General features: G+C 42.2%; 2 protein-coding genes across 13 annotated transcripts in view; one reads left to right on the top strand and one right to left on the bottom strand.

Moving 5' to 3' along the window:
- The window catches only part of DCUN1D2 (defective in cullin neddylation 1 domain containing 2), a 32950-nt gene extending 15597 nt beyond the window's left edge, over window positions 1-17353 (bottom strand). For 2 of the 4 annotated variants that reach the window (XM_063101844.1, XM_063101845.1), the window contains exons 1-4: window positions 16848-17353; window positions 11752-11968; window positions 9015-9183; window positions 773-903 (exon numbers count right to left, since the gene is read on the bottom strand). In XM_063101844.1, the coding sequence (XP_062957914.1) occupies window positions 773-903; window positions 9015-9183; window positions 11752-11968; window positions 16848-16850 (520 nt within the window). In that variant the 5' untranslated portion in view covers window positions 16851-17353. Of the gene's footprint in view, window positions 1-772; window positions 904-9014; window positions 9184-11751; window positions 12150-16847 lie in introns of all 4 variants that reach the window. The other 2 variants (XM_063101842.1, XM_063101843.1) reach the window with 2 other exon arrangements.
- TMCO3 (transmembrane and coiled-coil domains 3) overlaps window positions 16779-24176 on the top strand; it is a 44861-nt gene continuing 37463 nt past the window's right edge. For 2 of the 9 annotated variants that reach the window (XM_063101839.1, XM_063101838.1), the window contains exons 1-2: window positions 16779-17533; window positions 22774-23295. In XM_063101839.1, coding sequence (XP_062957909.1) covers window positions 22852-23295 — 444 coding nt within the window. In that variant the 5' untranslated portion in view covers window positions 16779-17533; window positions 22774-22851. Of the gene's footprint in view, window positions 17534-18536; window positions 18759-19587; window positions 22066-22773; window positions 23296-24176 lie in introns of those variants that run through there. The other 7 variants (XM_063101831.1, XM_063101835.1, XM_063101837.1 and 4 more) reach the window with 6 other exon arrangements.

The following is a 24176-nucleotide window of genomic DNA, read 5'->3' as shown; positions in this document are numbered from 1 at the left end:
AAATAAACCAAAAACTCAAACCTAATACTTAAAGTTCAAAATTTTCCAGCCATACAATATTTAGGAAAACATGTCATGTTACAGCAAAGTCATGCACCTACAGAAGCCCGTGGCTCACTCGGGAGAGTGTGGCGCTCATAGCGCCGAGGCCGCAGGTTCGGATCCTATATAGGGATGGCCGGTGCGCTCACTGGCTGAGCGTGGTGCGAACGACACCATGCCGAGGGTTACGACCCCCTTACTGGTCAGAAAAGAAAAAAAAAAAAAAAAAAAAGAAGAGTCCCGAGATGTGATTCAACGCACAGCGGAGCAGATTTCAAGTAGGTGAACTTTAAATCTCCAGACCTGGTCAGAAGCCACGTCACCTAGCCAATCTTAACAGAACCATCAGCCAGACAGCAGACCCAGCTGGTAAATACCACACAGGGAAGCAAGTTGCAAACATCCAGGCTATGGATACTAACTGATAATACCCTGACCCATTAGTCAATAAGATACCAACATGAGAGGACATAGCATATTTACAAATTAATTCATACTTCACAATTTAAATATTTAAACCCAGAAGGTAGGAGACAGGTTTTGGTTGAGGCTTTCAGGTACATAGTACTACAAACTAGCCAGTCAACATGGAGAGCAAATCAGCGGAGAAAAAAGAAACCAATCGAGGGACAGTAATACTGAAGCTGACTATACTGAAATTATGTTGATCGATCATGTCCACTTGTCATATCAAGATCAGGCATCTTACGTATTTGGGTTGTATACTCACCTAAACCTTTCTGCCCAGGGTTCTTAGCAAAGGAAAAGGTAAACTGATAAAAATCTTTAAACTTCGCTGTGTCCTTAAGCTCTTGTTCCAGTCTTGGCAGAAGAGCTTTTAGCTTTTCTGTGCTATCACACCTGTGAGGACAGAGACAGGGGTTGCTACTTGTGGCAGACATGCCTCCCCAGAGACTCTCCCCTTCTCCCATGCTGTGGTAACTGTGGTCAGGCTCCCAGCTCCGGCTGCAGACTGCCCTTCCCAGCTTCCCCTGCAACGTGGCGTGGCTCAAGGCTCACTTTTAGGTGACAGATGTACGTGGAGTTACAGTGGGCGACTTCTCTCTTGCTAAAAGGAATCTGAAATGGTCTAAGATAGACTGCGGTGATGCGGAACAGCTTTGTGAACACACTAAACAACTAGGTCATAGACTTCAAATGGGTGAGGATATGGCATGGGATTATATCTCAATAAAACTGCTATTAGAAGAAAAAAACAAAAACAAAATCACTTGCCTTCTTGCTGTGAGCTAGAATGAAGGCGTGGTCTAACTCTGCAACTCTGACCAGGAGAGAAGCCAGTGCCCTGAGGATGACATGGTGACAACATGGAAAGACCCCATGTTCTCCATGACCTGTAGAACTGAGTCGCCCGCCAGCTGGGACCACTGCTACCTCTGTACTATCACGCGAGAAAAAAGTAAACCTAAAGTATTTAAGTTACTGTATTTAGGGGTCTTCTCATTACAGCAGGTTAGATCTAAAATATCCGAATATTACAAAACATAGCTGTGTTGTTTTAAAATTGGATTTTCCTCTAAAAAGTCAACAGCCTTTAAAAATATTAAACAGTCTTGAAGGCAGAAATCTAGAATAGTGAAACAAAACCTACCTTTTTCTATTTTGACTGCATAGCAAGAACAGAATAAAAGTGACACTTAACCCAAGTAGCACAAAGCTAAGAAAACTGGAGAAGGCCGTGGAGCAGCCGGAAAAGTCCGTAACACTCATGCAAACAAGGACACACGTGCAGCTCTACCAACTGCCGCAGGCTAACATGAGCGGAGGCTGGTGCGGCACCTGGAGGGCGGGGCCCTTCCCCACTGCGGCCCGTCCCCTCCCGCACCGTGCTGTTGGCTCGATGTAAGCGGGAACTGACGTGTGTATTAGTCTGTGTCCAGCTTTTTTCACCTACGTCTGTGAGGTTCATTCCTATAGGTATGTGTAGCTCCAGCTGGTTCATTTTCTCTGCCATGTAGAATTCCGTTATATCCATATTTTATAATTTATAGATCCTACTGATGGTGAACACTTTCGCTGTTTCTAGTTTCCCGGCTACAAATAATGCTGTTCACGTTTCTGCACGCATGCCGCAGCACACACACAAACACACTGTGTGTCCCAGCACACACACTGAGTGCCGTATGTCAGGCACACATGCCAGCGTGGAATGGCTCGTTCACGGGGTCTGTACACCTTCAACTCAATAACTAATGTCCAAACGGTATACGAGGGTTCCTGCCACCCACAGTTTGACTGATATTTGCTACTGGGTCTTATCTCAGCCTCTGCAGAGGATGGGTGAGCTTTGTCGTGGGTTCTAGTCCACTGTAGTTTTGACATGCACTTCCCTGATGAATGAGACTGAGCGTCTTCTTACTCTTTCATTGGCCACTTGTATATCCTCCTTTGTGAAGTGCTTGGCCAAATTCGTTGCCCATTTTTCACTTAGGCAGTCTTTTTCTTATTGTTCTCTATAAATTCTTTACATATCAGAGCTACCGGCCTTCATCAGTTAGGCATTTCTAAAGTTCTCTCACCCAGAAAGTGGACTGCCTTTTCATTTGCTTGTGACCAGAACTTCTTATTTTTAGTATAGCACATTCTGTCATTCACAGTGATATTTTTGGTGACATGTTTTAGAACTTATCTTGCTGCACGGTCATAAAGACACTTTCCTGTATTATATTCTAGAGCTTTTTTGCCTTTAGCCTTTCATAGTAAGATCTATAACCCACTTGGTTTTTACAGATGGTGTGAGGAAGGGAAGTAAGATCAGCATTTTCCTGCACAACTAGCTGCTTCTCTCACTTACTGAGATGTCGTCTTTTCTCCACGCCTCCTATGTGCTGCCTCTGTAGTAAGTCAAAGGTACGCGCATACTCCCGTTTAGTCTCTGAGCTCTGCTTTCTGTCCCATGGGTCTACTTCTCTGCTCTGCACTCGATACCATGAGTCCTATCACTACGGCTTTGAGTCCTCACTACCAGGTAGAGCAAATCTTCCCCGTTGTTTTTCTTCAAGAATTGTTGGGTATTCTTGACTATGCATTTTCATATACACTTCAAATCAGCCTGAGTTACACATACGTACATCCACTAGGTATTGGGCTTCTTGATGAGATCACATTAAATGTGTAGATAAACTAAGGGATAAAACACTGAGTGTTCCAACCTATAAATATGGTGTATTTCTCCACTTATTCAGGTCTTCTGTCCCATCTCTCAGTGAGCTCTTGTTTTGTCTTCGGGGTATCACACATATTTGATTAGATTTATCCTAGGTATTTTGAATTTTTGATGGCACTGAAAATGACGTGATTTTTAAGTTTGCTTTGTTTTGCTGCATGGCTGCGTTTCGTGTTCTGGAACATAACAGATGTTTGTTTGCTAACCCCGGATCCCGTGGCCTGATCAACCTCACTTCTGATTTTAACATCTTCTCTGCATATTGAACTAGCTGTATCTGCTGTTCAATGCTGAACAGAAGTAGGCATTCAGGTCTTGTTCCCCATCTCAAAGGGAAAGTGGCTTACAACTCCAGTAAGTATAATATTTGCTGTAGGATTTGGGGGGTGAGGGGGTTCAGACTAAGGACTGTCCCTTTTATTCTTAGTATTTTATGAGTTTTTTTTTTTAAATCATGCATGGATGTTGAATTTTAACAATGCATGAGATGTTTCTTTCTTTCTGTTGTTAATGTAGTAAATTACACTGATTGACTTTATAATTCCTGGACTGTAAGAAATCTTGCACTCCACCATGTACTATTTTGGTTTTCTGGCTGTTGATTTGTGTTTTTGGCTATAGCATGTTTAGAACTTTTGCATCTCATGTTCGCTTTACACACCTTTGGTTCTCACAATTGAGAGCGGCTTATAATTTTCAATTCTCAAAATGTCCTTCTTAGGTTTTGTTACTCCGGTTGTGGAGTCTCTAAACAACTTGGGAAATCTTTCTTCCTTTAGTATTCTCTGAGAGAGGCAGTTTAAGATTGACTTTTTTTATTATTATTATTTTTTTTAATTAAAAGTTTGGTAGGATGTGCCACTGTGGCTATCCCAACCAGTTTTCTCCTTGAGAAAATTTTAAATTATAAGTTCAAATTCCTAAGCATTACAGAACTATGAAAATTTTCTATTTCTTCATTGTGACAGTTTTAGTAAGTTAAATTTTTAAAAGAATTTCTATATTTCACGTAGGCTGTCAAATCTATTTGCATAAAGTTGTTCATAACAGACTTATTTTTTAATGTCTGTAGGACCCGTCATGACCTCCCGCTTATCATCTATATTGGTTATCTGCTATATACTATGTTTATAAGTCTTTTCAAATACCATAACAAGCTTCTGGCTTTACTGATCCTTTCAACAGACAACTTCTTTTCTATTTAGTTGTTATTTCTATTAAATGACTGTTTATTTAGAAAAATTAATTCCTTCCTTCTACGTTCTTCAAATTTAATTTCCTGCTCTTTCCTACTTCCTGTGATGAATGCTCCACTGACTTTCAGTTTTTCTTCTTCCTAACTACGAACTCAGGAGGCTGAATCCTACAAGTTTTCATATGAATTATTTTTTTCCTCATCACTCAATTCAAAATATTTCCTAATTTCCATCATTACTTCCTTTCAACCCAAGGCTCATACAGAGGTGTGCGATATCCACACACATTGCAGCCAGTCTTGTTATCTTTTTGTTACATTCCTGGTTTAACTGTACAGACAGTCCCCAACTTTCAAATTTTCGACCTTATGATGGGTTTACTGAGACGTAACCACACTGTGAGTTGAGGAGCACCTTGACCTACAGTGCAAGTGGTTTGACTTACAATTTTTCAACTTTACACAATAGGTTTATTGGGGTATTAAATGCATTTTCAACTTGCAATATTTTCAACTTACAATGGGTTTAGTGGGACATAACCACATTGTTAAGTCAAGGAACATCTGTATTGTGATCCAAAAACATACCCTGTATCATTTCAATCCTTTGAAATTTGTTGCAGCTTACAGCTCACTTTATGGCACAGTTTATGGTCAATTTTTTTGGGAAAGAATATGTATTCTTCAATTTCAAAGGCAATGTTCTAAATATGCCCATGAGGCCTTTTGTTGTGCTGTCCAAACTTTCTATTCCTTTCTGAGTTCTCATCTGCTCATTCTCTCAGTTACTAAGATGTGTGAGAATTCTTCACTTTGACTGTATATTTGGTTTTTGTTTTTTTAAAATAATAAACACATTTTCTTTCTCTCTCTCTCTCTTTTTTTTGTTTTTGGTAGTTGGCTGCTTCAGGGATCCGAACCTGCAACCTTGGTGTTGCAAGGCTGTGCTCTAACCAACTGAGCAAACTGGCCAGCTCTGATTGTGGATTTGAATCTCTCTTTGTAGTTGTTTATTTTTGTCTTAAATATTTTGGGAGTATTCAATAAGTGCATAAAAACATGGAAGCTATTGCTTCCCTGATGAAATAAACCTTTTACCATTATAAAATATCCTCCATTACCTATAGAATTCTTCATGCCTTAAAGCTTATTTTAATATTAACATAGCCACACCAGCTTATTTTGGTTAATATTTGCATAGTATAAACTTTTTTACTTTCTAATTGTTCTGTGATATTATGTTTTAGTTGTACCTATTTTAAATGGTATGCACAGTAGTTGAGCTGATTTTTAAAAATCCATCTAGCATTTAGTTTGCTTATATTTAATGCGATTACATGATTACTGACATATTTGGGTTTAAATCCTCCATTTTATCATGTGCTTGCTACTTATCCTGCTTAAGCTAATTTTCCTTGTATTCTTTTGGATTAAATTTTTAAAATTATTTTGTTTTCCCCTGTATTACTTAGAATTTATATGTAAACTACACACTCTTCTACTATTTTTATAGCAACTATAAGATATGTAGCAAATATTTTCCAACACCATGTTTTGCCTTTTTCATTTTCTTAACAGTCTCTTTTGACAAGCAGAAGTTTGTAACATTGATGAAGTCCAACTTAACAGTTTTTTCCTTTATGATTCATGCTTTTTATGTCATTTCCAAAAAGGTATTGCTTAACCCACAGTCACAAAGATATTCTCCTATGTTTTGTCTAAATATTTTCTAGTTTTAAATTTCTTGTCTAGCTCTACAATCTAGCTTAAGTTAATTTTTACGCATGGTATAAAGCAGAGATTGAGGTTAAATCTTTTCAAATTTTTACCCAGTTGTCTCAGTATCATTTGCTGAAGATTCTCCTATCTTCACTTGAAATGCCTTGACATCCTTGTAAAAACAGAAAATGGACGATATGTGTGTAGACCTATTTCTGGACTCTCTATTGTGCTCCATGGATCTACTTAGCTATCCTCAAGCCAATGCTACACCATCCTGACAATTGCAGCCCTGGAGGAAGTCTCAGAATCAGGTAGCGCAAGTCCTTCCACTTTCTTCATTTGCTGCAAGATGTCGATTTTAATCTTTTCTAGTTTTTCTTTGTGATTTTAAAATGGCTTGTAGTTCTCTGGCAATTTTTCAGTCATTTATCTAGTGACCAAAGTGAGAAAGTTATTTTAAACTCTATTTAAACATGCCATTACCTGGAACTCTTGTGGGCCCATTTTTACTGCCATTTTGTCTGTTGGTCTTTTCATGATCTTCCTCATATGCCTGTTTATTTCTGATTTTGTGCTGAACACTGTATTAGAGAAAAACCTGTAGAAACAACGTAGGATAATATCTTTTTCCAAATGGCGTCTTCTCTCACCTCTGCCAGGCCCTGTGAGCAAGAGCAACATGGAGATGCCTTGACCCAGTCTCAGGGCCTGGTATTTTGGGGGCTACCTGGATGACTGAACCAGCAGCACTTCCTGTGAGGACTTCCAGTTCACCCCTGCTCCCCGACTGCAGGCCTGCAGATTCCAAACTCAAACACGGAGAACCCCGAAGACCTGGCAGATCCTGGTCTTTGAGTTTTGTCCTGCTACCTACAAAAGGCAAGGCCTCCAGGGACAGCAGCCCCACCTCTTTGAATCTTTTTAATCATGATTCTTCGCTACCTTATTAGCTCTTTAATTCCTTCAGCAGATTTTTTAAAAAATGTATCTTTTTCTAGTTGTCTTCTGCAGTACTACTGAACTGAATTCCCTGGTCCACCACTGTTAAGCACCATGCTCAGAAATTTTACTGTTTACTTAATAATCTTCAAGCCCCCAATGAAACAATATAGAATTAACTGTAAAAAGCAAGTACTCTAACCTCAGTCAAGAGTGTTAATACCCAGAAAAAAGAGTGAAAAAATAAAAATATAACAGATACAAAAGCTAAAGTATTGTTTAAAGCTTAGTGCTATTTAAACTAGAAGCAAGCAGTCCTAGAATCACTGAGGTTATTTCTACATTACAGTTCAGTAAAGCATTAATAATACTTTAGTATAGAACTTTAATATTTATAAAATGCTTTCACCTTTAACTGCCCTGTGAGGTGTGGACAGCAGTATTATTTAATTTTCCATCATAAATTTGTAAACTTAGATCACATTCTGCATACTCTAGATAAGAGGGAATAAAATTATCTAATATATTTTGGGAAGATTCACACCTAAAATCTTTAAAATATGTTAAGTTATACCAATAGAGTTAGACAATCACTAGGAAATGTTAATAAGTGCTTCCATAAGAAGCACTCATTTCCAAAAGTTCCCATTTTAGGGAGATTCTAATAGATAGGATAATGTATAACACTATACGAATAGAATGCTTCCTTAACAGGTGTTTTCCATTCTAAAATTACTGGTAATTCATCTAGCCCTTCCTAAGTGCAAAGGATGTGAGGAAATATGCTGTTACACCATGGCCATAATGCTGTCTTTTGTCTGTCTGGTTTTATACAACCACCAGGAATGTGGTAACACGCTACAGACAGTTCCTGACTTCCAATGGCTCGACTCATGAGAGTACTTCAAAAAGTTTGTGGTAAAATAGAATTAAAAGATAATACAGATGTTTCCATGAACTTTTTGAAGATCCTTTGTATGATTTTTCAACTTTACAATGAGCTTATCAAGGTATTAAATGCATTTTCAACGTACAATGGGTTGACTGGGACGTAACCCCATTGTAAACAGAGGAGTATCTCCATTAGAAATTTTAAAAAGTGTTGTAGAATTTATCTTCTAAAACAGACAAGGCTGATAAATACAACAGATTCATCAGTTTAGTGGAAAGAACAAGGATTCTGTTTTTTCTTTTCCCTTGGTAGCTGTAAGCACATGCTTTAAGAATATGTTTTCTGTAAGGCTTTAAAAGTATTCTGAAAATAAGCTATTTTCAGTTGTCAACACTGAAATATCACAAAATCAGAAATATGAGCAAGAATAACGCACATATTAACTTTTAAAAAATAAAGGTTAATTTAAAAACAACAACAACAACAACAAAAGAAATATCAGCAAGTAAAACAGGCTGGCTTTTACACTTCCTCATAAAATAGTTCACTAAGCTTAATGGTGAACAGTTCTGTTAGGTGCTTTCATCTACTCTACGACTTATTCGATAAGTGACAAACATCCTAGTTTTTATCCCAACCCTGTAGTTAGAGGAGAAGCGCTACAGGCAGGAACAAAATGACATTTTATTAATGTCTAATATAGCAACATAACATATTATACACTTAGTACACAGTATTATGAAATAAGTTGAGCGGCTGAAGAAAACCCTGGTATTCACTGTCAATTCAAAATTGGAAGAAAAAAATTAAAAAGAAAATGAATTACAAAAGGGATTAATGCGAATAAAACAGCATATAAGACTTTAAACTGGAATTTAAAAGGAAACCAAAGGCATAACAGTGCAGATGCATACAAAATTTGTAAGATACACAAAGAAAATAAATAGATATAAAATTGATATTTACAGGCTGCTGAAAAATAATGTTGAAAGTATCTTCCTTCCTGAAAAAATTTAAACTGAGAACAATTTACTTACCCAAGCTCTGTCATGCCATCTACAAATTCCTTTTTGCTAAATTCACACTGAGTTGCTGCCCTGAACTTCCACGCTATGACCAAAACGCTGATACTGGCAGGATCTAGGTTTAAATCATCACAAAACTGTTGGATCCCATCAATTCCAATTTTGTTTTCATCTTGTGGGTCTGCAGTTAGAATTAGGAGAAAAGAAGTTATACTATTTTGAAAATTAATCCTAAAACAGGTAGTTAGAATCACACCACTCTACTAGGTAGTTCTAGCAAGTGTTTTCATCAATCAATGGACTGTGATTTTCTACTACATATGAAAGAAACAGTGAGCAAGAAACAATAATTGATCCATAAAATACTCCTATTTTTAAAATCTAGGTTTCAGGATTTAGGGGAAAAAAATCACGGAAACTTCCTTGAGACAACTTCATCATTAAGAAAAAGTTTAATTTAAAATAAAATAAGAATTCAAGTTTATAGAATTTTAGTTTGTCCAAAGGCAAACTGCTACCAAAAAATGCTGTATTGATAAAATATTTACAATACTTTGAGTTTTCATCGCAACTCTACCAAAGTGAAAGAATTGATGTTTTTCTTTTTACGTGATTTCACTCGCTAGTTTTAATGTTACTGGACAATAACTATTTTTCAAAATTATTTAGCTTATGCATCCATATTTAACAGCTTAGAAATTCAGGCTCCCCACTCTTTATTTCTAGTTTAGAAATAAAGTCAAGGAACTTAGCGTTTGTCTATCAGAAAAATTAAATAGTAAAATATATTAAAAGCATCCCAGCAAGACCTCACAAACTATGTCTAAGAATTTCAGACAGGTTATGTGTATCATAATATATTGTCATAAAATACGTGTGAATTCTGTTGGTTTAGAAGGTGCAAATAGAAAATCTGTAGCTCCTTAGCTCGAGTAAAGATTAGATGGGATCAACTTTTCTTCCCCTTCATACAAAATTTGACTTTGGTCATTTAAGTTCTATGTACTACATTATTTATATACAAGGGTATTTCAAAAAGTTCGTGGAAAAACATAATTAAAAGATAACACAAATCTTTCCAAGAACTTTTTGAAGTATGCTCATATATGATGTTATCAAAGAAAAACTGACAACATAAGTTAAATGAATAAAATCACAAGCATCTTCTAACTCTGTCCTCTTAAATTAGGGAGAAAACAACCTCAGCTGTGGCTTATGGGACAAAGGTTCTGTAAAAAATACCCACTTATTCTCTTATTCAGTTCTCTCCTAACATCATACAAGTACATCATGGAGATAATACAAAAATCATTCCACAGTGCTTTTGCCTAATAAACCATCTTGGTAAATTTCATATACAATAATGTTGAAAATTTTGAGTAATTTTGGAAGTACTTTTTCATTTGTATATGTTAATGTAATAATCAATGTTATATTTGTCTTTGAACTATATATTTATTTTTAGAGCCCCAAATGATTACCATGTACCTAGTTTAAATGACTAGAATCTCATGAATAAAATTAAATAATGAAGAAATGAAGCTTCCACTAAAGCACAAAGACTTACAACTGTCACAAATATAAAGTAGTTTTCTAAGTCAGGTGTACACACTTGAACAACTAAAAAAAACTACACAGCACATGACTTACAAAATGAGCTCAATAATTATCCAGAACATTTTAAAGTACACTAACGCTTAACTAAAAACAATTTTCACTTTCTGAGAATGACAGTAAGTACAAATCTGGATTTCAGTTCTTTTCTCAGTTCTTTGTTTCATCACAGAGTATGTTTTTGAACCAAGATTTTTTTTTTAAATGCAATTTTCAATCCATTTTTCAGATGTAAACAGAAAGACTGAAGTCCACACAATTGTTTTCAAAAATAAAAAATAAAAATCATAAACAAACAGGAATTTAAAGCCAATGAAATTATTCTATTTGGGTTAATACTTAAATGAGGAATGGGTTTTTGTTTTTCAAAATTTTAGAAAACTTAACCTCAAAAACTGTTAGAAAGCAGCAAAGTCAGTCAACTCAGATTGCTGCTGCTTCCCCCTACACAGTCCTGACCTCACTTGATTGAAAACTTAAATCTGCTGCAGGATTTGGACCTGTACACACTCATCAAGGCAGACTTATTTTTACAGCATGACTGCATTTTGATATGGAAAGCTCCATTCTAAGTACTGACCTCAATAAAAATAAGAATTGTCTCAATCTCCAACATAAAGGTGTCTTTCCCCAAGGATTATCCAACAACCAAGTGGTTTCAGTGCTAAACCCCCACTACGCTGGGTGAGGAGAAGGCTGACGGTTTACCCTCACTTCAGAAGTAGTTTCATGATTTGGTGTTGTCTGTTAACAACCTTCTCACCACAAACATTTTAGCCTAAACTAGTGCTTGGAAAAATACTCTATTAAGAGGTGTGACTGCTGCCGAGACAGCCTCCAAGCAGTGACTCTTCCCTCTGACTGGTTGTCAGCACGTCAATCCCACTGCACAGAACAAGTGGGTGAGGTGAGGGCTTGTTCCTGATCAATCTTTTGACCCTCTTCTCATCCCCACCAATCTGTGCAGACTCACACTCTCATTTAAACTAAAGGAAGTGGATCTGCTGAACATGAGGAAGAGAAAAACAGCAACTGGGAGACTTTTGTAGATGGCGTCAGAAACTTTGGAAACACGCCGTCTGCTCTGCGTGCTAGAGATAGTGTGTTGGTCTGGCTTTGTCACGTCACCCCTTACCTTTGTACCTGCCATACAGCTGCTCCAGCTTCTTGTTGTCCACTGTGTTCCGCATGGATTCCCTGTGGAATGAGTCTGGGTTTTGGAAGAAGCTGTCCGTGGCCTCGTCTAGTTTCCAGTCATTCTGTGTTAGGCAGTAGATAGCAGTTCTTTCCCCAGCCTGAGTACATGCCATAAACTGGCGGACCTTGTCCTTCTGGGATGACTTAAGCTTATGCTTTGGGATGCAAAAGAAGCAGGAAAGCCAATGAAGCCACTCCAGGGTCTGTTTCAGCCTCTATTCCTAATGCCTACATTTTAGCTGAACTGAGCTTTCTTGTTGGGTGACTCAACTTCATTTCAGAATTACAGGAAGACAAAGCCTTGTTCTTCATCAGTTCAAAAGACTGCACAGTCTTCTGAAAATTGAAACAACAGCACCTATATAGTAACAAACACGCAAAGTGCAATCCTGGAAAAATTATGAGTCAATAGTTTACACAAAACATACTTTGATCTCTACCCAGTTCACTTTGCATAAAGTCTAACAGTTTTTTCATAAAATAATCTCATTATAGTCTCTCTTTGTAACACACATCTAGTCCTCTAATGAAACAAGGCAGGGTCCTCTTTGCCTTCAATTAAGTTCAGGCTCTAACGAATAGGAGGAGACTGTGCAGTTGAGAAACGTTATTCTCAGCTTAAAATCAGCAGAACCACATTGATAAGAGCATACACACATAACTAAGACCAGTGTTGAAAGTAATTTACAAAAGTTCTACAAGCAGGAACAAAAAAGCCTGCTATGACTAAATGTAAATGATACTAATAACAAGAATGTCTGTGTACACTAGACAGAAATAAAATTAAAAATAGGGCAGAGGCTGAGGGTAGGTAATAAATAATAAAACTGCCAAGTAACTGTACTATATATAGTATATAATGAAACAAAATAACATCTTAATACTTGCAGATACAGGATGGTTAAGTTTCCACTTATCTAAGGTGACTTGATGACAACAACATCAAAAAAGAACAACCCACTAATTTCTGTAAGTCAGGAGACTCCTAAGTTTACTAAATGCTAATGTTTCACGCAAATGCTTTACACAATAGTATAAGGGGAAATTTTTTACTTAAAAGAAATATACAAATGGACAAGATATAGATGAGGACACTGAGTGGAGAGAAAAAGGAAAATAAGAAAGCCAAGGGTATGCCTGGTACGAAGACAAGTGTACTGTGTACGAGAGCTGAAAGTGCACAGAAAATTAGGCTCTGTGCTTCCCAGCTGCCACAGCAAAGAAAATATGATCAGTTATGAAAATCTGTTTCAATAAGACTTAAAAACCTACCAGTAGCTCAGAAGTGCTACAGCTACTCCAGGCCTGCAACCTGGGGGAAGGGACAATATGCAATGTCCCCTTTGTGCAGACAGATTCCTCACCCAAGTGCCAACAACAAACAGCAGAGCAAGAACCCAAACACACGTGGACACCAAAATACCAGGCTACAATTCAGCAGCAGAATAAGACAACGTGGTCCCAATACACAGCTCTCCCAAGTGTGCTCTGGGGCGCCTGGACCTGCGACCTTTTGGGGGTTCCACTGTGACACAACTGCCTTCCTGAGAATTCTAAGCCATTTCCCGCCTTTCTCATGCTCATCTGCTCAGGGTTGCATACAAAGGCCTCCAGGCAGCATGACTTGTGATATTACAATGGACTGAGCAGAAGACTGGAGAGCCTATGTTTTATGAAGCCAGTTGTTAAAGATATGTGCAAGAATATCTAAATATGTAATGGTTTTATTATTGCTAATTTAAAAATATGTAAATATTTTTAAACTTCTGATCTTAATTTCTAATATGGTAAATATTGATGACTATTACCCACATAAACGAAGGCTCTTTGGGGTCCCAATCATTCTTTAAAATATATAGGGGTCCTAAGACTAAAAAGTTTGAGAACTGCTGATCGAGGTGAACCCAGGGAATTAACATTTTGGCTACTCAGATCAATGACTGTGGAGCAGTACTGGGTCCTGGATCCTTTTTGGACTCTGAAGAATCACAGGTCCTCCTTCAAGGAGGTACGCACATGCGCATGTGATTTTGCATAAAATTTCAGGGGTTTCAGAGACAGTTCACGCCCATCTGTGGGGTTCCCAGAGGGTGGGGGAAGGTGGACTCTGGTGAAGAATTGAGGATGGAGATCAGAAGCTGGCAAACTCGCTCTCCTCAAGTCCCAGACAGTACATCTCGGGCTCGTCAGCCATAAGGTCCGCTGCAGTTCCTCCATTCTCTGCCTCCGTGTGGTGAAAGCAGGCTGAGCGGCACACAGAGGAGCAGGTGCAGCTGTGCTCCCAAAAGATGTTCTCTACAAACACAGGCGGCTGGCCCTAATACAGATTCTAGAGGAATATATGGAATGTATACTCCACATATTATTTCCTGACATTAAATGTTTGAAAAGAACTAGACAAAAAATTTAAGGTTATATTCTCTGGTGAAATGAAGTTTAGCTAAATTACAGCAGATCTCATATGCTTTGACAGTGTCTGACAAAAGATAAAGCTCGCATCTCTTTATGAAGTTGAGCATCTCTCCAAGGGAGGTTGGGCAAAGCCAAGAGTCACCCCACAAAACTGCAAGATAAAGATAGATGAGCAACCTCCAAATGGCCTGCCATCAGGAATAGCTAGGAATAGCTACAGTATCTTTACTTTGGAAACAGCCCTCACTGCTAGATTTTAAAATTCTGTCATGGATATAAACCAAAATTTGATACATTCATACACCGGAATATTATTCCACCATAAAAAGGAACCAAACACGGATACAAGCTGTGATGCAGATGAACCTCAAAAACATGACGCTGAGTGAAAGAAGCCAGTCACAAGAGGCCACATAATGTGATTCCATTTATATGAAATACCCCAAACTGGCAAATCATAGAGACAGAAAGCAGATGAATGGTTGCCAGGGGCTGGAGGGAGGGAGGAATTGAGAGTGATTGCTAACAGCTACAGTGCTCTCTTTTGGGGTGAAGAAAATATTTTGGAAATAGAGGTGGTGGTTGCACAACATTGTGAATATACTAAACATCACTGAATTGTACACTTTAAGATAGTTAATTTTATGCTACGTGAATTTCACCATAGCACCCTCAGAACCTCCAAGACTAAATCAGCAGAGCAATGCACTCTCAGGTGACTGAATTATTTGACTAGCATAGCACGACAGATGGCTCCACATCTGGAAGATGTGATGGTGTCTGATCTTGAGCTACTGCTCCTGACGATCACCTCTTGAAGCCTCCCCTGATACATGACAATGCAGTTATACCAACAGCATAAAGGAAATCTTTTTTAAAACTTTAGAAGAACAGACACAAGAGTGTGTGTATCCAGGGCATTCAAAGTGGTTTTGAATCATCAATGTTCATTACAAAGTGGGCAGAAGCAGAGACAGGGAAACACTTAGACCCCTCTCCTATGTATTCAAATGCCTACCAACCTTGAACCTTATGCGGTACCAGGCCCTGGCATCAAGGCTTAACCCATTAACAAGTCTCTCTGACCGTTATGAAAAGCAAGGAGACCATCAATAAAGCTGAACGATTTGATGTTTCCCCTTACAGGTTTCCCCATAAATAGCAGTGATTAAAACAATAATCAATAGCTAACTTATGAGGGGCTGACAGGCCAAGCACTTTGATCAAACAAACTTCATAAACTTGTTGATCACTTTGACTCTGTTTTGGTATACAGCAGGCTTGGGGAAGGAGAGAGTTAAATTCAAATGTCTCCATTCACGCTGTGGACTTTCAACCTCTCCAGTAGCTGAATGGTCCTCTTCTGCATAATAAACATGTCCAGGTTTTTACAAAGTTAAGTTCCTGTGCTTAGCCAGGCCAATCTTCCAGCTCCTGGAACGTGCCGTCTCCTACCACCTAGGGGTCCTTGCACATTCCGTTCTTTCTGCGTGGAGCACACAGCTCTCTGCCATTCCCACCTCACTCGGTCTCTGGCTCACACCTGGCTAAGCCTTCCTGACCTCGGCATGTGACACCACTAGCCCATCCCATCACACAGGTCCCGGAACCCGTGCCTCTCCCTAGCACTCATCCCAGCTGTGACAAGACACCTGCTGGGGCGTCAGCTCCAGGAATACCAAGACCGCACGTGTCTCGCTCACCACCAGCCAAGCTCCAGCCATACTCTGCACTGCGCACTCTCCTTGCACACACAGACCTCTGGATGTGGGTTTACTGAATGAATGGCAAAACCCATCCACGACCACGGCGCGTCCAGAATCCTCCCTCCTGAGCCCCAGAGCTGTATCTTCAACCAACTACCCTATACGCCCCTCACTTTCCCACCCTGTAGTATCGCCTGCCCCACAAATCTGCTCCTGCTGGTGCATTCCCGCCGTCGTCGACAGTGTCACCACCCGCGCGCGTGCCCAGCCGGCCACTGCGGCGTCCCTCCTTCCGTCCTCGCGCCTACACACGGGGCTTTGCTCGAGCCCTCACCTCCTCTCGCCCACAGGACCCCAGCAGCCTCTCAGCGGGTCGCCCTCGCCTGTGATCCCGACCCCATCCGGCCACATCGTCGTTCTCCTGACCGAGAGCGTTCTCCTAACTCGCGAGCACGACCACACGGACTTCCTCGCTCCAAGACTCCCGCCGCCCTCGACCCCTGAGCCCCAGGCCCTTGCGCTCCCGGCTCGGCCCCCGGCCCGACCCCAGGTCCCCGCCCCGGACCCCGCCCCAGGACCCTGCGCTCCCGGCTCGGCCCCGACCCCCGGTCCCCGCCCCCAGGTCCCTGCGCTCCCGGCTCGGCCCCGACCCCCGGTCCCCGCCCCCAGGACCCTGCGCTCCCGGCTCGGCCCCGCCCCCCGGCCCCCGCCCCCATCCCCGGCCGGCCCCCGCCCCCGCCCCCCTGCGCTCCCGGCTCGGCCCCGGCCCCGACCGGCCTCCGCCCCCGTCCCCCTGCACTCCCGGCTCGGCTCCGGTCTCGACCCCCGGCCCGGACCCCCATCCCCTGCGCCCCGGCCAGCCCGGCCCCAACCCCGACCCCGGCTGCGACCGGCAGGGCGGCGCCGGGTCACCTACCATGTTCTCCACGTCCCTCAGGTCCGGGCCCCGCGCAGGCGCAGCTGGCCGCCCCGCCCTGGCGCGGGCCGCGGCTCCGGGACGCTCGCCCGGGGACGGTCGGGCCGCGGGACTCCGGCTCCCGGCGCGCACAGCGCCGCGCGAAGGCCGACGGGAGCCGACGGGACCTCGCTCCCGCCCTCTGCTCCAGCTCCCGGCGTGCACAGCGCCGCCCACCGCCACGCCGGGGCCTGCACGTCCCGCCTCTGAGAGGGGCCGCGACTAGCCCTCTCCGAGGTCGACGCCAGCCCGAGCCTCCAAGCCACACGCTCTCAGGGAGGAGCTCTTGAAGCAAGCTGGGCGGCAGGTCGGTCCGCGGAACCCCAAATCCCGAAGTGCACAGCGCCGCGCGGGGGCCGACGGGACCCGCCCATACCCCCGCCTTCTTAAAGGGGCCGCGACCCCGTCTGGTTGATCGTCGGAGGAGGCGGCGCTGGGGAGGTGGGGCGTCGGTCCCTCCCCGCCCCGGTCCCCGCCCCCCCGGTCCCCGCCCCGGTCCCCGCCCCGGTCCCCGCCCCGGCCGCCGGCGAAGGGATGCGGCGAAGCCCGCGTCGGCTGTGCCCCGTGGCTCCCGGCGCCGCAGAGCTCCCAGTCGGGGGCCGGTGATGCTAGAGCCGGACGTCCAGGGCGCGGCCTCCTCCGTCTCGGTGAGCGCGCGGGGCCCTGTCCTTCTGCAGCGCGGGCTCCCTCCCGGGGGTCCTTCCCGGGGTCCCCCTGCCGTCTCCCCTCAAGCGTCTCTCAGACCCGGTTTCCGCCCCTCCCAAAGGCTTTAACCCCCTACGGTCTCGTTTTAAAGACAGACGGGCTTGGCCCCTGCACCCCAGGGTCGTCGCGGGCCCCGCGGTTGGGCAAAAGGCCGCTTCCTGCAGCTCCGTGGAGCAGCAGCCCGACCGCTAGGTCAGTGTGCAGATTCTCCGTGCAGAGCGTTCGTTCTCACCGGCGTAACCGGTCAAGTAAGTCGGACTGAACGGGGAACGTCCAGCACGTTCTGCCGACCTCGCTGCCGCCTCCTGTCGCCGCTTCTCAGCCTCGGCCAGCTCTTAAGAAGGAGAAACGGGGGAGACGCCGTGGTTGTGGCCTGGTCTGCAGCAGCCAGCTCAGCTCCCTGGCCGCACAGCGTGGACGGAGCTGGGAAGGACTCCTGTTTACAGCCCCTTCTCATCCTAATGAGTTGGAGACTCGGGAGCAGCCGACCTACGACTCCCCGCACGTGGGCCTTGCTTCTCGCTTCTTTCTGGATCTCACCTGAGTAAACAGGACAGCCGTTTGAACACCCCTCTGGAACACTGTTAAGATGCTAAAGTTCATGCATTACTAATCATGTAGTTATTCACTGCTCAGCATTTCCATATCATACATTTTCTGATCATTCTTTGGATCAGGACATCTTACTGGTCTTCCACATTTCTCTTATACTGCCAGTTCGTTAAAAAGTAGTATCTCAGTGGATTTCTTAACGAAATATTTGGTTTATATAGATATTTAATTTAACATTAAATACTTAGAAGCTTTTTATTGTCCGTAAAAATATTTCTTTGTCTTTTCTCCTCTCTTAACTCATTATCTATTTTACTCATTAGATATGAATAACAATATCTATGAATCATACACTTTTTTTTGGCAGCCATACATTATATTTATAGGATTATCTTTAGAAGTAAAAATAGGCTTTCTGAGTTAAGTCCTCCACAAATTGGATTGAGGTAAATTATTTCTATTGAGGCTTTCCCTCTTTTCACCCATCTGTCCTCTTTTGCCTGCTCAAATACTGTGCTGTGCTGAACTTGGAAATGGTGGTGGTATCATGAAGAAACCGTAATTTTATATCATTTACTACAGATAATCCTCAAATTTTTCTTTCTTTAGGGGAAGGTAAGTAACTACTGATCCCCTCCCATAGCCCCAGCCTGGCCACGTCCATCCCAAGTCAATACCTCTCCTCTGCTAGCCCGCTCGCGCTGCAGGCACACACACACACACTGGGGTCCCAGCTCAGCACAGTGCAGCAGGACAGCCAGTGGAGCAGGCACAGTCGGGAGAGGGGGTCAGCCAGGAAGGACCCTTTAGCGTCTGTCTGACAGGGGCTGCTTAATAAATACCCGTGGGATGGATAAATTAGATCCACTTTCAGCGGCTTGGTCTGGTGAACTCTGAGGTCTGACAGTCTGAAAAGAGGGGATGGAGGGTTCTTTGGCTGTAGTGAGCAGAAGCTATTTCCAAGGCACTCAAATACTAACCCTAACCCTAAAACTGGGAAAAATAGAGGAGCTGCTTGCTTTTCTGCCTCCCCCTCCTCATTCCTGGAAGGGACTCCATGTACTCTTCGGGCCTTTTAGGCTCTGGGTCCTAATAGCTCTTCTCCAAGGAGATAGTGCCTTACCCCACACTCACGGTAGCTTCCGGAGGAGGAAGAGTAAGGAAGAAATCTTTAGCTTTGGTGGCTTCGTTTTGAAAAACTTGATCTCAGAATATATTGTTATGCGTTGCTATTGAGCTTTTTATTTGATGAATAATGTGACATTTCTGAATTAGTAAGAATTCTTAGTAGGGTAAGAGTAATGTGATTTTTATGTCAAATGACATTGAACTAAAAAGTGTTAGAAAGTTTTTGGTTTTGGAGTAGGCTGAATGGTGGGCCTGTTTGCCTTTTTATTCTAAACCATTTAAGGCATTTATTATGAATGTTTTTTGTCATGAAATAATCTCATCAGTTTTAAAGTGAGTTTTATGATTCCTGTTCTGTATTTAAAAAACAAGCAAAACTCCTTAGAAATTTGGCAAAGTCAGGAGATACCTTTTATTTAATGTTGGAGAACATAGAATATAGAAAAATTTGGGGGCACTTGAGCTTGAAGTGTTGATTTTGCTATTGCTCTAAATGAAAACTACCCTTGGGCTTTACTATAGCCTAGTTAGGGCATTTCCTAGTTCAAGACATAAAAATGTAATAATGGGGCTGGTTTCCCTGCTTTGCAATGTACGTGGTGATCCCTACACATAATGAGGGTTTTGTGGGAAACAGGAAGCAATTATATAGGATTTTAAACTTTTTTTATTTTGAGATAATTATATATTCACATTCAGTTGTAAGAAATAGTATGGAAATCCTGTAGAGAGAGTAGATTTTGCTCCATTTTCTCCAGTGGTGGCACCTTGCAAACTGTAGTGCAAGCGGGAAGGTGCCACTGACAGAATCCATCGACTTGCCGAGGCTGCCCCTGCTGTATCTGCACTCCTGTGCGCATGTGTGTCTAGGCCTATGCAGTTTTATCACACGTGTAGATTTGTGTCAACATACAGGACAATGCCATCCCACGAGGACCCTGCTTCGTTCTTATAGCCACAGCCATGTTCCTCCCACTTCCCTAACCCCTGACAACCACTCATCTGTCCTCCGTTTCTATAATTTTGTCATTTCAAGTATATCATGTAAATGGAATCATACAGTATGTGACCTTCTGAGATTCTCTTTTCACTCAGCCTTGAGATCTACCCAAGGTGTTGCATATGTCAATATCTAGATGCAGATATTTTAAGAATTTATTATAAAAACACATTACAGAAACCCATTAGACCCAGAGACAGCAAAGTGTCTTTTTAATAATTAAAAATAACAATAACAAAGTAACACTGAAGCTAGAAATATTTACTAATTTATTCAAGAAAAAACATACTACAGTTTAGTAGTCATGGGATTTTGTAGCTAAGTTTGAAGGTAAAATGAAAGGAGTTTATGAAAAAGGGTCGTTCGTATTTCAAAGGCCTGTAAATAATTTCAATTTCGTGTTCATGTTATAAGTGTGTTTCATTGGAAAATTTCAGTATAACTACAACTAAAATCCTCAGAGTTTCTCATAAAAATTAATAGCTCCCTCAGGTGTAGAGTAGAGGGATAACTGTTCAACTGCAGGAGCCTGGTTGAGGAAGGAACCAGAAGTGAATGTAGAGGGTGTCATTCATGTGCAGACTGTTGCAAGCTATTTTTCTGAAGCATGGAATCCATAAAAGAATCACTTTCTCAGAACTTTTGGGGAAAGCAGGCATCATAAACGAAGCATCGCAGAGTTCTGTCTTGGTTCTGGAAAGTTCTAAAAGGAACTTGTGAAGGAGCTGTTGAATTTCTCTCCCTGGAACAAGAGAGGCTGAGCAATTGAATGAGTCATTAAAATAACAGGTCAACTATATTGCTAGGTATGACTAAATGATGAGTTAATTGTTTATTTTTGAGGTGTAACATGTAGTTCTGAAGATTGTGTTGACACTGACATAAAATTGAGTAATTGGAACAGCCCATTCTCATTTGTCTAGGAAGTCAGCTGCTCTGGGTGACTGAATGTTCCATGTAGCGCTAGCTTATCCCTTTAGGCACAAAGTCTCTGAAAATGTATTGAAATTGAACGCTTTCTTCTTGATTAGAATGTAGTCTTTTCTTGGTGACTTGTGTTTGTTGTTTTGAACGTCAGTGACTATACTATTGTCTACCCAGTAGTATTTTCAGGGTCTATTGAAGTGCCTCACTCAGTGACCTAGCCTCTGGGCTTTTGAAGTCTCTGTTATTCGGGAGGTTTGTCTGTCTTGGTCTGTTGGCTGTCCTTTCTTGGTTTGGTCAGAATGCCATCTCTAGAAATGGCCATGCTTTTAATTTTTGCTGCATCTAATCTGCTTTGCCTGGGAAACCAGATGAAACACAGGAGAATTCGGGTTAACAGTGAATTTAAAGTATAGATTTATGTTTTCGTAAGCAGATCCCCAGGTGGGGGAGTATTGGTGTATTGGACAGTTGAGTGAGAATTCTTGACACCACAGTCCACAAGATGCCACTATTCGGAATGACTGGACAGTGAATGCAGGTATTAATGTTTCCTTGTTTCCTTTAAGCTGTGAATCCGGGGTAAGTGTTAGTTTTTGTTTTGTGTTCTTTTTTGGCACAACTGCTTGTGGCAGTGTTCTCCTGGTTGCCAGTTTCCATGGTATTTCCCAGAGCTTATCTTGCTTGTCCCCCTCACATTTGTGATCTCTCCCTTCTTTGGGATCTGCCTTCCATCCTCTGAGACCACATCACTGACTGCTGCTTCCACCTGCTCTGAAACAACACTCTTGTCAGGGGCTCAGCCCTGCCCTCTGCCTGTCACTGTCTGGACCCCACTACAGCTGCAGAGACCTTCCGCAGTCACCTAAAGTATGTTCAGGAAGTGGGTTCTTGTCCATGCTGTACTTGCCAGGATAAATTAATAGATGTTGCTTTAGGTCTTCCTAAAGGGGGAAAGAGAATTTGGGTGGTAGAAAATGTTTGAACATTATAAAGCCCTAGAGATCCAGGTATGGTTATATTTTTGTGACTTTGTTTTTCTATCCTTGATGTCTGTTGGCACTTAACCATAGTCTGACAGGAAACTTGGCAAAATCCTTAAGTGATTTGGGAAAGCAGGCAAAGCTGCAGAGCAAGCTAATGGTAGCTCAGAAGATTTCATTTCTGGAATGATTCTGAGCGTGGTGCCCCAGCAGCTCACTGATTTGTGATAGGGGAAGTGTCTGGCCTTTGACATGTGGATCCTCTTAAGTAGAATCGGTTTTCATCTTCTGCACATGGTGGATTTCATAGATAGGTGAGGCTAAGTTTTCTCTAAAAAAATTGACTTTAAATTCAGATGTAACTAACCTTTAACCTCTGTGCTTCACCAGGCACCATAAGCGGTACTTTCACATTCAGTACTTGACCTCAGTCTAGGTGTGATGAATAGTTCAGATTTCCATATTAATCTAGGGAAAATAACATTTTCTTCAGAAAGGTGACAGATTTTTGGACTTAATTATTAATACTTCAACTCTGATCTCAATAGTAATGAGTCATTGTTTAACAGTACGTGACTGTACATTTGTTTTCCAGCTGAAAATGTGTATCTAAGATGTGAGCTCGACACAGCAGAAGGCCTTGGCGTAGCTGCCCTGCCCTTGTGCTTGGACCATGAAGGTTTTAGGAGAGCGTCTCTTCTGGGTGTCGCTTCCACTGCTTCACCTGACCACCAGCGCTGCAGACCACGGAGAGGTGGCGAGGCACGCGATCAAGTTACACTGGGGAAGGGGCGCGGCCGTCGCTCAGAGGCGGCAGTGGGTCCTGGGCAGCTGTAGGAAGCTCTCCGGGCTTCTTCGCCAGAAGGATGTGGTTCTGAACAAACTGAAAGATGCAATCAGAGCTGTGGAAGAAGACGCTGGCCTGTTGGATGGAGAGAAGCTGTTCCGGGTGCACACATTTGAGATTTTCCAGAAGGAGCTAAATGAGAGTGAAAACTCGGTCTTCCAGGCTATCCACGGGCTTCAGAGAGCCCTGCAGGGAGACTACAGGGACGTGGTGAACATGAAGGAGAGCAGCCGGCAGCGGCTGGAGGCCCTGAGAGAGGCTGCCATCAAGGTGAGCCCCGGCCTGCCAGGGGGACACGTGCAGAGCGCCCCGCGCAGACGTCTTCCCTTCTGCAGGCTGGCGCATCCGTCGCTGCTGGGAGGAGCCTGTCTCCAGCTCTTCCCTGTCGTGGAAATCCCCAGCAGTTAACTATGATGAGGCAATAAATGTGCTTGTAACTTCAGTCAATATTGAGGAATTCCTTTTCGTGTCAAGGTTAACTTTCTTCAATGCCTGTAAACTAAAGGCAAAAAATATTAAAATTAGTTTTAAACAAATGTAAACATTTAAATTAGGAACTTTGACCAAGTATACTTTCAAAATGATGAGAAGAGACTATTACTGTATTAGATGTGATATTATTTGCATTAGTTTTTTCTTTTTTTAAGGAAAAGCAGCCTGGTTTGAGTATATTACTTTTTTTTAAGCCATCGTTTGAGTATGTGTTATGTGCCAGGCACCATGCCAAACCCTTTAAATATGTAAAATGTCATTTCATCTTCCTAGAAAATCTTTGGTAGTAGTATGCAGCTTAAAAAGTAGAGAAAATATAGACTTATTAAACTTTCGTTATCAAAATATGGAATTTTTTGGTAGAAGTATGATAATCAGGCAAAAGTTTAAATCAAGGTTTTTAATAACCCAGATTCAGTTGTTTTGCCTCTTTGATGTGTGTGTGTGAACCCGTGTAACTGCAGAAACACAGCGTAGCGCTATCTTTGAATAGGTGTTATGAGATCCTTTGGACCGTTGAGGCATTAAGATTCCTTGGTTTTGGATACGGTTACTTAACAGAGTCCGGATTTGTGGTTGTTTTATTGTAAAATAGAGAACAAACATGAGTCTGAGTTATGTTATTTCAAGTATGCATGCTTTATAACGTTTGGACAGTA

The sequence above is a fragment of the Cynocephalus volans genome, chromosome 7 (assembly GCF_027409185.1).
Source record: "Cynocephalus volans isolate mCynVol1 chromosome 7, mCynVol1.pri, whole genome shotgun sequence".
NCBI classification, from domain to species: Eukaryota; Metazoa; Chordata; class Mammalia; order Dermoptera; family Cynocephalidae; genus Cynocephalus; species Cynocephalus volans.
The sequence above is the reverse complement of the archived record's forward strand: the minus strand, read 5'-3'. Positions and strand labels throughout refer to the sequence as shown.